This window comes from Podarcis muralis, chromosome 2 (genome assembly GCF_964188315.1).
Source record: "Podarcis muralis chromosome 2, rPodMur119.hap1.1, whole genome shotgun sequence".
Taxonomy (NCBI): domain Eukaryota; kingdom Metazoa; phylum Chordata; class Lepidosauria; order Squamata; family Lacertidae; genus Podarcis; species Podarcis muralis.
In genome coordinates this window covers 91178187-91195078 of record NC_135656.1, presented here as the reverse complement: position 1 = coordinate 91195078, position 16892 = coordinate 91178187, and the positions used below count along the sequence as shown (strand labels likewise).

Here is a 16892-nt window from a genome sequence, read left to right as displayed (position 1 = left end):
CAGGACAGGTACGGGAACAGAGGGGAAGGCGCGCAGCGCTTCTCCTCTGTTCCCGGGGCTTGCGGTGGGAGGAGGGTTTTTCCTCCCCACCGCCAACATTCAGAACAGCATTCTGAATGTTGGCGGTGGGAAGGAAAACCCTCCTCCCACCACAAGTCTTCAGGACAGCCATCCGAAGGCTGGCGCGGGGAGAAGGTCTCTCTGCCCCACCGCCAGCCTTCGGAGGAGCCTTCCGAAGGCTGCCGGCGGGAGGAGGTCTCTCCGCCCCACCGCCAGCCTTCGGAGGAGCCTTCCGAAGGCTGCCGGTGGGGCGGAGAGACCTCCTCCCGCCACCAGCCTTCGGAGCAGCCTTCCGAAGGCTGCCGGTGGGGCGGAGAGACCTCCTCCCGCCGCCAACCTTCGGAGCAGCCTTCCGAAGGCTGGCGGCGGGAGGAGGTCTCTCCGCCCCACCACCAGCCTTCGGAGGAGGTCCGAGGACAGTGGGGAAGACGCGCTGCGCTTCCCCGCTGTCCCGGAGATTTCCCTATGGGCTTTCGTCTTGCGAAGGAAGCCCATAGGGAAATTCGTTTTGCGAAGCGCCTCCAAAACGGAAAACACTTTCGTCTAGCGGGTTTTCCGTCTTGCGAGGCGTTCGTCTTGCGGGGCACCACTGTACAGTGGAGGTGACCCTTCACAGTTAGTACTATGGCTCCCTTCTAAAGAAAGAGCTGCATCTCATTTGCAAGGGATGGGGAAAGAGAGGGAGAGAAAGAGAGAACGTTCAGAAAACCTGGAGAAGGGGAATCAAAGCTGAAAATCTGAAAGTTCTGTTGGCATTTGGAACCACTGATCTAGTCCACTCCCTGTCAAGGAAGTTGTCATGGACTTTGAAGACACTCAAACTCAGAACACAAAGGAGAAACGTGCTAAGAGGAAGGCACACTTGGCAAATCCACACCGTGATCAACTCCCACCCGGGAACCAATGTCCCCACTGTGGAAGGACGTGTGGGTCCAGAATTGGCCTCCACAGTCACTTACGGACTCATTGTTAAAACCGTGTTTATGGAAAACAATCTTACTCGGCTATGAGTGATTGCCGAAGAAGAAGAAGAAGAAGAAGAAGAGGAGGAGGAGGAGGAGGAGGAGGAGGAGACTATGGAATCTCTCATAGGTGGCCATTCAGCCTCTACTTGAAAAACTAACTCAAACAAAGAAGATTGCACCACCTTCTGAGGCAGTCTGCGTCATTGCCAAGCAGCTTGTGCCATTAAGAGTTGTTCCAAATGTTTAGTCAAAAATTATCCTTTCTCATCATGTGAACTCATTTTTTCAGGGTCCTACCCTCTAGAGCAGCAGAAAACATAATTTGCTGCATCATCTAGGTCACAGCTCAGTATTTGACAACATCTTATCTCTCATTAATAGTAATCTCTTCAAGGCTAAACATAATTGGCTCCTTCAACCTGTCCTAAACTGATAACTTGGACAAAAAAATAAATAAAAAAAAATAAGGATGTAAACCTCCTCCACAGCAGAAAGTGAGAGAGATGCTGCTCTAGCCAAAGGCCCTAATCCCATGCACCTTGCTCTAATACCATACTCCAGGGCTGCCTACTGGCCTAGTGTCATGAGGAGAAAACCAGCATGGGGTGGTGGTGGGAAGCAGAAGGAATCGCAAGGGGGATGTTAGGAAGAAAAATAAAAAGAAGAAAGTCTTTGAAAGTGGGAGATGTGCATTCAATTTGGAAAGATATTCCAGTATTTACACAGCTGTGTGCTCCCGGTCTGTGCCGCAGCAGCCTTGCACCAAAAAGAAAAGAGAAAAAAGACAGAAAAAGCTACTGTTCAGGATGGTGCTCAAGAGCCCAACCTCTTCCATTCCTCAAGCTCTGATGCCTTGACCCCAGCATGAAAACAGAAAGCCTCACAAAAACAAAGAAGCGGCCTGATGGAAATCTTAATTAGAGTAATGAAGAATTCTTGATTATTTAGGCCACCCGGAGAATTTGTGTTTACTACTTTACGGCAATAGCGTTTTGTAGGTCTGAGCATCAAGCTTTGCTTGCGCTTTCCGATTCAGCGGCTAATTAAAAGTTCCTGTTCCAAACTAGCAGATCTGCAGAATCTTCACACGTTGAAGAGGAACATGGCACGACAGGCTCCTGTTCCTTTGCAAGAAAAAAACCATTTTGAGCACCAGCTCAGCTAGATAAAGCCTATCTAGTTTTGCATCCTGTTTCCCACAGAGGCCAACCAGATGGCTCTTGGGAAGCCTATGCGCAGGGCATGAGGGCAATGTAGAGTCTTTAAAACTCGCCCTCAGAGGAAACAACAAGCCCAAGGACAGACAGACCCCCCATGACAGGAAGGGTGAGGAGGGATGCCGCCCTCCATCCCCAATGTGTTTCCAGAGCAGCTCTTGACAAATGAAAAATTCACTTGTGAGAGATAAATGGAAAATCAGCTAGTCCATCTCACAGAGCCCAAAGTTTTCATTTTTTTAAGTTTGGTTAAGTCAACGTGTCTAGAATCTGCAAATTTCTTCAAAACCGCTCTTAAGCAGATAAATGAAACAGGCTGGCAACTTCAGATATATTTTCAGAGATAAGCATATTCTAACTGCCTCAAATTCAAACAAGCATATAAGGCTCCTGTCTGTGGGGATTCAGGCTGTTTTCATGAGCGAACTTGTTAAAACCTTAACCCTGGGGGAGAAAAGAGAGTTGACTCTGAAACACACCAGGAATAAGGGATAAGTTCTATACAGCTGTTTTAACATTCTTTTCCCCTTGGATGCTTCTACAGATGTTTGTTCTCTGCTTTGTCTCCAGACTGGACCATCATTCACTTTGAAAGACGTCTCTGCAGTGTAACACCTTTGCAGGAAGGAAATAAACCCAGACAGCTGCCACATCCACCCTTTACTGCAGAACTAGCCAAGGTGGGGTGCCCTTCAAATGTTGGTAGACTACAAATCCTATCATCCTTGACCACTGCCCATGCTGGAGGAGAGCTGATGGGAATCCACGTTTGGAGGCCACTTGCTTTCCTAGCTACTGTTCCGCTGGTGTTCCACCCCCAACACTGGGCTCAGGCAAACAATGCAGCTCAGAGCTGCAGGGAGGTAAAGCAGCCACAAACCCAAGTTGAGGTGATGAGGATCTTCAAAAGTATTCAAAAATGGTGCTTCTTTCAGATAATTCCATAGCATTAATAGGACACGGGTGTATCAACAACAAAGACAGCCGTCTAATGCAACAGCCATGTTGAATAATATGAGCCTGCATATATATTTCAATCCAATGTCTGCATATCAAACATAACAGTACAAAGGAAGAATGGGAGACTCTCTACATCGGGGGCTGCCAAGGTGGTACCCCCTGGATTTTGTTGGACTCCAACTCCTATCGGCCACAGCCAGCACAGCTGTAGTCCATGGTTGTAGTCCAACAATATTTGGACAGCAACACCTTGGCTACTTTTGTTCAGTACAGATGTGGGTTTGTGTAGACACTTCCCTGCCCTCCTGGTTTGCCCTTGCCACCCACCATTGGCATGTGGCCCTGGGAAACTTGCCCAGCAAAGAATGTGGCCCTCGGGTTGAAAAAGGCTGCCCACTCCAGGTGTACAGGAGTCCCTGAGTGACCTTCCATGCAGCTATATTTGAGCCTGCTGACTTTTTAACGCACCATAATCTCTAGAGGTGAAACATGACAAGGATGTGATACACTCGGAACAGTTTTTCCAACACCTTCACTGCTGAAAGCTTTACACCCCAGATAGTCATCTGTCAAATTTTAATTCCGTCAGAGATTTCATGCAGGAGTACAGACAGCAGGCTGGTATTTATACCACATTTCCCATCCAAGGTTTGTGGAGCTGCTTATAACTAAGCATACAAAAAGTGCCCTTTGTCCTCAAAACCACCATATAAGGTAGAATAGGCAGAGAGAGAGACACAGAGACAGAGACAATGAAATGTATGCCAAGGTCATTCAGTCCAGCATGCAGGTGGGCAAGGATCTGTGCTTGTTTCCCTGGTCCTTTTCTCACTATCTATGGTACCACTGGTCTTTAACTGGTGGGTCCTGACTCATTTTCTAAGCCAGTGATGGGGAACCTGTGGTCCTCAAACAATCTTTTGAGGACCACAGGTTCCCCACCACTGCCTTAGAAATGACACCTCCCACCCATCACCCATGACCATTGGCCATGCTGGCTGAGATTGTCAATCATAGTATTAGGCTAACCATCTGACTCACTGAAAAGAAATCACCTAGAGACACAGATAGGACAATTCAACAGAGCCGTTTTGTGCCAACTCAAACATAAAAGCAGACAGACAAGTGATAAAGGGGTGTTTCTTTGTGTGTGTGCACAATCTTTAAAAAGAAGGCACATGTATGATTGCTATTTGACTGCAGCAGGTTTCACTTTTCTTTCTAAAAAATAAGAGGGAAGTGAGCATCCTTCTGGAAAACCATTCCACAACCTCAGGGCTAGGAATGTAAATTAATAAAAGGCTTTAAAGGTCAATTTTAGCACCTTGAGTTGGGTCCCAAAGCAAATTACCTATGGAGTGGGTGGCTGTGGAAAAGATCCTGCAGCTCCTGGTGTAGACACAGCCATTGTATTACGTGTAACCTGTTGGGAATTTTCCATTCCACCTTTAGTTACAGACATGGAACTGTTACATGACACGTGTCTGTTTACAATCCAGCATTGTTTTACAAGGCTTTACACCAGAGCAGGACCTGCACTGTGACATGCAGAGATATAATTGGAAAAGGAGCAAAGCAACAGATGAGTGCCTTCTCTTATGCTTATCAGTAACAAAATGCTCACCGGATTGTATGCTTCATCTGCAGAATGCCTAACACCCCACCAATCCGAGGTCCACTCCCAGGCATTTCCCACAATGTTGTACAAGCCATAACCATTAGGAGGGAATGATGTTACCTGCCAAGAAAAGAAAAGAAAAAGAACAAAGGGTATTGGAGAACAGAGAGGTACACAAGCCAATACAATATTGCTGTTTTTATTTTCTACTTTTCATTTTATTTCTCCCCTGGTCCGGAAATAAGTAAATTGGTCCCTGTTTGAAGACCTCATACCTCACTGCCATTTCACCTATCTGTATATATGGCATTAGTCATTGATGGGCAGAGCTATTCAAACCCACCATCCGCTGGGCAAGGTGGGGTGACTGGGGCTAGCTGGAGGGACAGCTTTCCCCAGTCACCTCACCTTGCCCAGCGGATGGTGGGGTGACTGGGGAAAGCTGTCCCTCCAGCTAGCCCTACTGGGCTTTACTGGCATCTTATCGGTTGCTGCAGTGGCACCAGTGGCACTCTGCTGGTGCAGAGCTCTCTCTTCTACTTGCCAAATGTGTGGGCAAGCGTCTCCTCTAGACCTGGGCGATTTTTCAATATATCGTTCAAAATCACTTATGCAGTCCACAGCACGATAACAGTTTCATAAAATGTTATCTGGCAAACACTGCGATTTTGAGAAAAACTGTGCAGCCGGCCAGTGCTTCTTAGTGCTTCCTCTGCCTCCTGCAGCGAGCGACTCACAAGAGCAGGCTGCTTCTGCAAAAGCAGGTGACGATTATGAAAGGAGCTGGGAAAGCAGCAGTCAGCCAGCAGCAGAACTTATCCACCCTCACAATATACTTCTTTCAATTTTGAAGCAAGCCCTGGCTCAGCAGGCTGGTAGCCTTCGTGACAGGTCTGTAGGTATGGTTTACAAAGATGCTGGTCTGAGCCTTTGCGCCTTCCTTACCCCCGTGAAAGAAGAAACTGGGGTTGCTTTCTTCAGAGGAAAAACAAAAAAAACATTGCCCTGTTACTTAACTCTTTTTCTTTCCTCCCGTCTCCCCTTCTGCCTGTGTTTGTGTGTGTGTGTGAGGGCATGTGCTAAGCGTCTCCCCTCCCTGATGCCTTTCCTGCCCCTTCCCACCACTCTCATGTAAAAGGACAAGAAACCAAGTTGCCCTGTTATTTAAGGCTCTGTATATTCCCGTCTCTCCTTCTGTCTGTGTGTGTACGAGAGTGAGAGAGGAGGCTTTGATGGAGCCCCTTTCCCCCGTGTAAAAGTAAGAACAAAAAACCAAGCTGCTGTGTAAGACATTGTTGGTTCACCTTAAATAGCTTCCCTCATATAAAAAAGGAAGTTAACAAAAATATTAAAGGATGTTATCTCATTGCTTGCTTGCCCTTCCTCCTTCCCTTTGATAAAAAGGGAGAGATTGGTGTGATGGGGGCTTTGGGGGGGGCCCTCTGTGGGTGGGGGGAATGGAGGAGGCAAGATTTAACAGTTGCTGCCTTATGCTGAAATGGGAGATTGGGTGGTTGTTGTGAGGCAAGAATGATGGGGTGGGTGGGTGCTTATCTTTAAGCAGTGCAAGTAAATGTGTGTCTGCTCAGAAGCAAGCTCTACTGAATTCAATGGGGCTTACTCCCAGGAAAGTAGAAGAAAGTTTAGTTGAGCTGAGTGGGGCTTACTCATGCATAGAACTGCAGGTCACCCTCTGAGTGGGGAAGGAGACACTAGTAAATTACTGAAATTACTCTTAAATTAGTAGAAAATCATATTCATGTTAAAGTAATATTTTTACTAAATCTACCACTTCTGTAAATTTTAAATTTGCCCCTGAAACTGCGAAGAACATTAATATATTCTCCATAAATCTTTACTGGTTTAGTTGAAGCATACTATCAATGAGTTAATTTTCATATAATTATATACATCAAATTTAGATTTTTGCTGTTGTTCAATATTTTCCCAGATTATTTGTATTCACTATGACTCACCACTGTATTCTGGATTGTCCTGGACCTGAATATATATTTGGTCCAAGCCCCAAACCAAAATCCTGTTTGGATGCATTTTGGCTTGCCTGCTGATGAAGGTGATGATTTCATCCGTGTGTGGTGATTTAGACCCATAACTTAGTAGGAGTTCCCAGGACATTACCATAGCTCCATCTTATTTCAGATACCGTGATATATCAGTATATCGTGATGTTTAGCTGGTGATATACAGTGGAACCTCGGGTTACAGTTGCTTCAAGTTACAGACTCCGCTAACCCAGAAATAGTACCTCGGGTTAAGAACTTTGCTTCAGGATGAGAACAGAAATCACACGATAGCGGCACAGTGGAAGCAGGAGGCCCCATTAGCTAAAGTGGTACCTTAGGTTAAGAACATTTTCAGGTTAAGAATGGACCTCCAGAATGAATTAAGTTCTTAACCCAAGGTACCACTGTATTGTGATACTGAAAACCAGATATCGCATCAGTGGCAGCGAGAGGAAAGACCCAAACAGGGACTGAACCAGCCTGGGATCTGCTGGATCCTGAGCCAGCCTCGCTGCCATCAAATGAAAGCATGAGAGCCAATCTTGGTCCAGTCACTGCACCAGTTCCAGGCTGTCTACCTGCTTTCCTGCCAACTGCGTATCTAAAAACCAACATTTCCAGATTGGGCCTTGGCAGAAGGTTAGCAGCAGAAAGGAAATATGCAAGGTCATGAACAAGGACACCATTCAGGTGTGGAATGATGTCTAGGCGTGGGTTTGGCAATGTAAGAGCAAAACAATCGAATTACAAAATCCTTGACATTTTTTCTTCCTAAGCAACAATAGGCATAAATCACCATCATGGATTGAAACAACTTGTTCTCATTGCATTTACAAGAACAATTGTTAAGTTGTCAATCGTCTACTTGCTGATCCTGACATTTGTGACCAGGGAATGATTTGTAGAAAGAAAAATGACACCCTGCATAGGGCAAGCAGACAGCCGGATGTTTCTCATCAACAAACCGGTTAGTAACTTCATTTGCAATGTAATAGGAATGAGGCTTCAGTCATCAGTTCATAGAGCCAAGTAGCCTACATCTTGAATACATACCTTTTCTACACAAAAAGAAAGGAAAGGAAAGGAAAGGAAAGGAAAGGGAGACTACCAACTTCCTGCTTCTCATCTTGTTCCTGTTTTGTCTCTTCCTGCATTCATACTAAGGATTAGTGTGGCATGTGGCCATTTTTTTAATGGAAGAGTCACCACAAAGTGACTTTTCCCCATTTTCAGGTGGGATAGATGTCATGGGAAAGAATTTGTTCCTCAGCTTTTCAGCAGCAAGAGAGAGAAAATGGCCAAATTGCACTCTATGCCCTTGCCTGAAATTGATTTATGTTTCCCATGATCTCCCAAGTTTATACACCTTTGCACTGATGCTTCTAGTTTATTTCATCCACCACACTTACGGGTGCAGTTCCCTGGTATCCATCTTCCCCAGTGTTGCTTGTAGGGAATTCTCCCTGCCAGATATTAGCATAGTGCCGACCACTTGGGTGAAGCTTGTTTCCCCAGGGGAAAAGTCTGTTGGAAAAAGCACAGGCAAGTGTTATTCAGGCCAACAGTGGGCTGCTTCTGGCTTGGTGATGAGAGAAGGTTCAAAAATGAGAGAAAAGAGTGGCTATGAATTTCAATGATAGTTTTATAGCTCCCAATGAAGCACAGAGATAAGTGTTTTTAATCCAGAAGAAGTAGGTCAAAAACATGTACCCAACATTTTCTACCTTTGTGACAGTTTTTGCAAGGCAACATTTTAACATATCAAAAAGCAACACTGTTGATCCTATTACCCAAAACGTATCTCTGAAAAGAAACAAGAACTGGGAATCTAGAACTCTTATATAGTTAACATCCTGGGGGTCCAGATGAACAGGATATACAAAGCAGAATGTAAGTCATACGAACAGGAGATTAAGGCTGCGCTCTTGTTTACAAAAAGGGGACACTGTATTATCCTTCTGATTTAAACACAAAGTGGCTTTAAGAAACAGAAGCAATAATGGGATTAAGTTTGGAGATTTATACATCATGCCTAAACGGCAGAATTTAACCACTCCCTGGTATTAGGAAATGTTAAAATGTGTATGAGGAAGTCCCTTCACAGTTTAAAGGAATATGGGAAGGGACTGGGCCTCGAATGACAATCCAATCCAATTCCTTTCCTCTTCCCCCTTTTCACAGATCCCCATGTGGATTTATTAAAGTTCTGTTATGTTGATGCTTCTGCATATAGCTGTTTACCATCAAATAGAAAAGGCCATTTCTAATATGGCAGCTACTTCTCCCCATCCAGGTTTTCCAGGAGCTAGAATAATCAAAAGTCCCTTCATCACAAGGTGATGGGTGGGGGGAGTCTTCGTTAGTTACAAGATTTGTAGGACTCATATTTAAACTTAAACAATTTAAGTTATTAGGGGGCTGCATGTTGTCTATTTAGAAGGTGAGGCTAGCAAGACTTAAAGACCAAAGGGAATATATAGGATCAACTTAAGGAAGCATATACAATGGTACCTCTGGTTACGTACTTAATTCGTTCTGGAGGTCCGTTCTTAACCTGAAACTGTTCTGAACCTGAAGCACCACTTTAGCTAATGGGGCCTCCTGCTGCTGCCGCGCCGCTGCTGCATGATTTCTGTTCTCATCCTGAAGCAAAGTTCTTAACCTGAGGTAATATTTCTGGGTTAGTGGAGTCTGTAACCTGAAGCGTATGTAACCCGAGGTACTACTGTATAGGAAAGGGCTTTCTTTGTTGTTTTTGCTTCCACTTGCAAAAAGGAAAGGATCAAAAGTAAAGAACCTATTCTCAAGGCCCCCTCGACAGCTATATTCCCATTCAGCCTCCGTTGGTAGCCGTTTTCCTGCCCAACTGCAAAATGCCACAGCGTCATTCCAAGAAACATGAAGAACTGGATGATCCATTCTGAAAGACAAATAAAACAAAAAACAAAATGGTGTGATCAAGGGCACCAGAGGTGCTAACTAACCTCAGCACAGGTCCTACACAGTGAAACACTAAGAACGCCACACCAAACCATGAAACTGCTTGACACAAAAATGTACGAGCCCACCGAAGCATATTAAACAAATGCAACCTGCCTTTGGCCAGTATTCCCCCCATTAGGCTCAAGTGGGTAGAACGACAGAACACAACACGAACATTCAAAGATGAATGGAGGAAAAAAGAAAGAAAGTGAAGCAATGGCTCAGAAAAGCGTGGAAGGTGGAAATGGCAAGGGAAGTAACAAAACTGATTTTGGCGTATATATGAGCAAAGTAGAGTCACTGAAATACAAAGGAGATCAGGTACCTAAAGACCAATATGGTGGCACAGTGTTATTCAGACCTTTGGAAACCACTTTCATTTTGTGTGCACAACATAATGTCTAAAACGATATGGCAAACAATACTCTGATGAGTTCTAAGCAATCTTTGTTAAATGCTCATCATTATCCAAAGTTGCTAGAAAAAAGAATGGGACACTGAAAAATTCATTTTGGGTTGAATATACGTAGCTTAATAAAACTATAGTTAATTAAGCCAGGAAATAGAAGTGCACACTCCCCCTGTCATCCCTCACCTGACTTCCTTCATTTGTGCTCTCACGTTGGCCCAAATCTGGTTGATCTGCAACTCTACATGATGTCCCAAATGGAGATTTGTGGTTTAATAATGTCCTGTTTAGTCCTGTTTAACAATGGTCAAATTGCGGTTTGAGATCCTGGTTTAGTAAACAGACATTAAACCACAGAGGAGGCAGAGGGAGTATGTGTGGCATTCTGACACCCACTTCTAGCTTAATACATTATGTTTTCTTCAAGAAGAAAAGCAGGAACATTATGTCCAATCCAAGCCAGAGAGTTGCATCGCTAACTTGATTCACAGAGAGCAATGACGTGTGCGCATGCCACAGGACCAGCCAACAGTAACCAAAGTGCATTTAGCAATGCTCACTCATCTCTCCCCTTCTCCAACGCACGCACACACACACACACACACACACACACACACCTCCCTCCCTCACATGCGGACTACATGTTGTGAGTTTTCACTCCTGCAGTCCCAATAAGATAATGGTCTTGCCGAAACAGTTTGTCTGAATCTCCCTTAGCAAACAACACTCTCTACACGTCACAAATTCAGCAACCCATTTTATTCATCTGTATTTGGCTTCTTCTTTTTTCAGGTTTTTATAAAACCTACAAAGGAAAGTATCATAGAACGCTGCTTTATAATAAGAAAGTGTCTTACACTGCCTTCTTATTATAGAATACTATTCTGGAATAGCATGCCTTTGACCTGTCCTAGGTCAGGATGACAAACTTCCAGAATGCAGTAGGAAGAAAGGGAGCAGCTTTCTAGAACTGTTATTTAGCACTAATTTTGACCTCTTTTTTTTTTTTAATTAATTATCTCCTGGCAACTGGTGTAACTATTTTTGATGTCAGTTCATTCTCATTCCGTCCCATCGGAGAGCAAGTGACGGAATTGTCCTGAGGAGCAAGCATCAGATGATATTACAGTGATGTGGTTCTTGTCTTAAAGGATTTGAAGAATACGCCAAGTTTTGCCAGCCCTGAGGGGGAGAATCTGATTAATGCATGCTAATGACAGACTCAAGGCCACTTCATTTGTTGTAGCATTCCGCAAAGCGATTCAGGTAAGAAAAATAAAGGGTGCACATTGTGGTTACACATAATAATAATAATGGAAAGGGGTGCAGGGAGGAGGGAAGGCATAAATTTTGATAATAAATGAAGTAGAACAAAGCTTTCCATGAATGTTTGAGGTCTTTTAGGTCATTTTCTGCTCTTCCATCCCTCTTCTCCTGCCTTGCAGAAGCCACTTCCAGCTCCCTTGGCTTTTTGTATTTTGACAATATAAATGAGATTCGTTACATACTTGATTTAACCTAATAAAATAGTCTAACAGAAAATGTACCTGTGAGGCAGCTTAACAGCTCACCTTAAAATTGACAAGCAAAAACTAATATAAAAATACATACAACTTCAGATAATAGAGCAAAAGCAGACCATTCAAAGTAGCAAATATGAAGAACCCAAACAGCTGTGACACAACTTTTAACATATTCTACAAACAGCCCAAAAAAATCTCAAATATGTGTTCTTGGTGCTGGGGATTAGGAGTGGCCTTTTTATTTTATTTTATTTTATTGATTGAATGAATTTATATACCGCCCTATACCAGCAGGTCTCAGGGCGGTTCACAGAATAAAATCAGAATATAAAAGTTTCTCTTAGGGTTTGTTTTTAAATGTCCTGTTTTTATCTGAAGTCGTATGCATTTTTAAGTATTTTTTGCAGCCTTTCCCAGTTTGGCATTCTCCAGATGTTTTTGGCTACAAATCTCATCAGCCCCAACCATCACACCAGGGCTGATGGGAATTGTGGTCCAGAAGGTCTGGAAAGCCCATGGTCTGCTGTTTTCATAGCACACCAGAATACTTCACCATATTACAGTGCTCCCTGGTACAACATGGTAGCTTTATTGGGGGGAAATGAAAAGAAACCCTGCATGCCCTCCTCAAATACTCTGTAAAGAACATGAGAAGGCTATAAACAGAAAATAGGTTCACAGATCCTATGGTACTCATAATTCCTTGCCTTGTGCATCTATAAAGCAATGCATATCAATAGGTTAATGCTGTTCACTAGCCATGGCACCATGGTGCCATTTTTCAAAGAAGGTCTTAATAACATACAATGAAATGTTTTGTTTATGTTTATTATTATTTTTTGGTTTTTTTAAGCAAAGAAACGCTTCTACCAATGTTCACGGGAGGAAAATAGAAGAAAAACATGGAAACCTGAAAGGAAATTGATAGGTCAAATAGCAGGAAACCAAATACCCTAGGGATCACAGGAAGATGATGTACTTAAGGGCCCTTTCTCACTAAGTGTTCAGTATCTGGCCACAGATGTCGATGAGCAAAGTATATGCACCCTACATCAATTATGGGTACAAATGGCTTTCAAAAACTGCTGCTCTTCCTTTTAAAGGACAGAGCAAAGCCCTCTACCTCTCTTTAAAAAGCTGCATTAGAAATAATGTGGCTTTCATAATTGCTGAAATGTAATCCTTAATTCAAAATATCCAGTGAGAAGCAGCCTTAAATACCACAGCTGAAACCCAATACCTATCTGAGGCTCACCTGTTTGAGATATTAGAATCAGGACCCTCAGGGTGCTTCCAGTTAGCTCCTTTAACAGGCAGCCACCAAGGAGCAACAGCCACCTAAAACAAAACAGGCAAAGAAAGTGTTGGCAGCCTATGAGAGGTCATTCAATAAGGAAGTTATCATTGGCAGTAAAAAGAGGGGTAGGAAATGACTGGTGCACATTTTTGACTTAGTGGCAGTTAATGGTCCGTTTCAGATAAGTGTACATGAAACGGCTTTCGAACAAGAACCTTGCCTGCATGCACAATTACTTTATGGAAGCTGTGATTTGTCCAGGAAGTCTCTAATTAACCATAGTTTCCTGTTTCGTCCAAACAAGGAAACTATGGTTACTAGCTTTGGAACAAGCCAGGATCATAAAACCGTACTTTGATGTTAGACTATTGTGTGGCCTCGTATAAAACAGCTTCCTATCTTCCATTATCCTATTCCGTTGATCACCTTTGGGTTTCTTTTCTGCCTTCCTCTGTCTGAAATGCTACACCACGAACGTTTTCTCCCATTTGGAACGCTTCCAGCAGCAGTCCCAAGAACATGGCTGAGTATACGTCATCCAACCTAATTCCAGTTGCAAGGGCTCAGAATATCCATAAAGCCCTGCCTAGGGATTTCTTACTAACCTTCCCCGCCCCCAACATGTGTGTAAACATCACAACAACGTCCCAGTTTAAAGTTTTAGGTATTCCACCACTTCAGGTTTTTCAGTCATCAGCAAGGATTAGAGCTTTAATCTCTATTGCTTTCGCCCGTATTATGTTTCTAAAACTGAGAAGAAAGCAGAAACAGGGGGAGGGAGCATGTTAACTCCCTGGCTGCTGGGCTACTTGTTGCCCAGGGCCTGTTGTTTCCCAACCCGTGCTACTCAAGATCTTGCTTTTCCTTAAATAGAATTTGAAAAGTGCAGGTGCACAAATGGCAGGGGGTGATGGGAGTTGTTTTCCAACAACACGTGGAAAATTCCACATTGGCTATCCATACTTTTTTACATGTGGGGATGCTGTGATGAGATCCAGTTCATACTCTGCACTGCAATACAGGGGTACGTCAGGTTAAGCACTTAATTCGTTCCGGAGGTCCGTACTTAACCTGAAACTGTTCTTAACCTGAAGCACCACTTTAGCTAATGGGGCCTCCTGCTGCCGCTGCGCCGCCGGAGCATGATTTCTGTTCTCATCCTGAAGCAAAGTTCTTAACCAGAGGTACTATTTCTGGGTTAGCGGGTCTGTAACCTGAAGCGTATGTAACCTGAAGCATATGTAACCTGAGGTACCACTGTACAGAGAAAATGACAGTCACCCACTGCAGGTAAGCCAAGTTCCAATGTGAGGTACGTCCACAATTCACAGGACAGTGCCTCTGCCGAAACAATGTCGCAACCTCAGAATGAAAGCTTCCAAGTGCCTATTAAGTCAATTATTTTCCAGCATCCTCTAAGTATGCTTCAAGCTGCTCTGTTCAAAATAGAGTGAGCTGCCTAAATCTTACATCCTTCCCAAAAAATTCTCAGAATGCTGTAAAGCTTCTAATTGTTATAAATCTAATTAGCCTTTGTACTAATGAGGTAAGAGATATAAGAGCCCCAGATCATTTAATACCACAATCCTTCTCTTGCAACTAAGGGGATTAATTGCTTTCCTAATACCTTGCATTCTCATGCTTCGGATCAAAGGAAATGTGTTCTACAACAGAAGCAGCAATACGTCGGAAAGGGAAAGGGTTGGGGCAGAAACACAGATGTTGGGAGTATTGACTAGAGAGAAAAACATGGACTTCTCTGTGTTCGACTCTCTGTAGAAGGGCTCTATAGATCAACAGAAGCAATCCTCTGCTCCAAAGATCATGTATTCTGCACCTAAACACTTTCTGCCTTTGGTACTTTTTGAGTAGTTTTGGATGTTGCCCTTTCTGTATTTGCCCTAATCATTCAGTCACAAAATAACAATTGCAATCTGGTTAATAAGCAGATTTTTTATTTATTTTTTCCTGCAGCAATAACAAAAATCTTGACCCTGTAGGTTTATATGATGATGTCTTGTAGGGTCAGGAATGATGTCATTTAAGGCAGGGGTGGGAAGCTGTGGCCCTTCAGGTGTTGTCAGACTCCAGCTCCTAACATCCATGAGCACTGGGCTGATGGGAGTTGGAATCTGAGAACATCTGAAGGGGCCCAGGTTTCCCACCCTGGCCTTATATAAACTTAAGAGCATTGGGCTGTCTAGTCTAGTGCTGACTAACAATGACTCTAAAGCAGGGGTAGTTAACACATGTCTCACAGACTATATCTGTCCCCCCCAACCCCCAAACTTCGTGCCTCATCCCCTCAATGTCTAATAAATAAATAAATAAATAATAATAATACAGTGGTACCTCAGGTTAAGTATTTAATTCGTTCCGGAGGTCCGTACTTAACCTGAAACTGTTCTTAACCTGAAGCACCACTTTAGCTAATGGGGCCTTCTGTCGCTGCTGCGCCGCTGGAGCAGGATTTCTGTTCTTATCCTGAAGCAAAGTTCTTAACCTGAAGCACTATTTCTGGGTTAGTGGAGTCTGTAACCTGGAGCATATGTAACCTGAAGCGTATGTAACCTGAGGTACCACTGTAATACTACTAATAATAATATAGCAGCCTTTCTCAACCATGGGCCCCCAGGTGCTGGACTACAACTCCCATCTTCCCTGACCCTGGTCCTGCTAGCTAGGGACGATGGAAGTTGTAGTCCAACATCTGGGGGTTCAGAAAGGCTGGTACATGTGATAATGTGAGGCCAAACCAGGTTTTGTGGCCTTCGTCCCCCACCACGTGCCATTATGTTTTTAATTTTTTAGAAAACTTACTGCTTCTGCAGGTCCCCTGCTGGGATTCTATGACCCCCCCAAAAAAATTGTGACACTCCCGAACCCCATTCAAAATTTGTCATTTAAAAAAATGGGGGGGGACCTCTGTTTAATAATGAATACATGATAAAAACATTTAATAATGAATGAATAATAAAGACATTATTTAAAATAACTGGAAACCTTTAGAAGGCAGCATTCAGAACTGCAGCTTTTGCCACTCCCATAATTACACTTTGGCTACACCCACTTTTGATATGCAGCCTCTGGAGAACCACACCTGCCCTGAAGATCTCTCATACCCAAAGTGAGAATCAGACCACCAAGCCTGGTTCTTTCTCAAGATTTAGCAGTGAAACAACCTTCCCAGGAAAAACTGACATCAGTGTGAAGTTACAACAGAGCCTTCCAACAGACCCACTCTGACCCAAGTGGAGCCATCATTTATGATCCACCTGTTTTAACAACAGTGGGAGCAACGTGGAGATAGCACAGAGGGAGAAGTGGCACATCAATTTTGAAAGAAGTAGATGGAAGTCTACAAAAGAAGCTGGGAAACACAAAGAACAAGGTCCCAGAATTGGGGGGAATGGGAGTCACTTGTGGGATTCTGTGATAGGGCATTAATAGGGAAACTGGAGCACAGATGGTGCTTTGCAGAGATGCTATGGGGTTGCAGTAAGTTTTGACGTGTGCTTTGGATTCTCCACTTGGGTTCAGGGTATCAAGTTCGAAAGGAAAGTAAGGGTAGATACTGAAGTATAGAGGAGGGTTCCGGTCTACCTCAGGGTCATGCTTTCTGATTTAGTGGTCTTCTCTCTTTATCCCAGATTTCCAGAGACTGGGTGTCACTACTGAGTGGTGAGACAAAGGAACTTATCCATACTCAGTTTCATTCTCTTACTCCTTCATGTAGACCCCACAACTGGAACTTGGCACTGAAACAGGTCCTGCTACTTTGCCCTGGCTCAAATTAAAGCCTGCCTCTGTTCGGGTCTTGGCATATGATTGTGACCG

At 43.8% G+C, this 16892-nt stretch overlaps 1 protein-coding gene across 4 annotated transcripts in view; it reads right to left on the bottom strand.

The window, feature by feature from the left end:
• Positions 1-16892, bottom strand: part of SUMF1 (sulfatase modifying factor 1) — a 71758-nt gene that overhangs the window by 30802 nt on the left and 24064 nt on the right. For all 4 annotated transcript variants that reach the window (XM_077925012.1, XM_077925011.1, XM_028719351.2 and 1 more), the window contains exons 4-7: positions 13014-13096; positions 9642-9764; positions 8254-8368; positions 4827-4940 (exon numbers count right to left, since the gene is read on the bottom strand). In XM_077925012.1, the coding sequence (XP_077781138.1) occupies positions 4827-4940; positions 8254-8368; positions 9642-9764; positions 13014-13096 (435 nt within the window). The remainder of the gene's footprint in view (positions 1-4826; positions 4941-8253; positions 8369-9641; positions 9765-13013; positions 13097-16892) is intronic.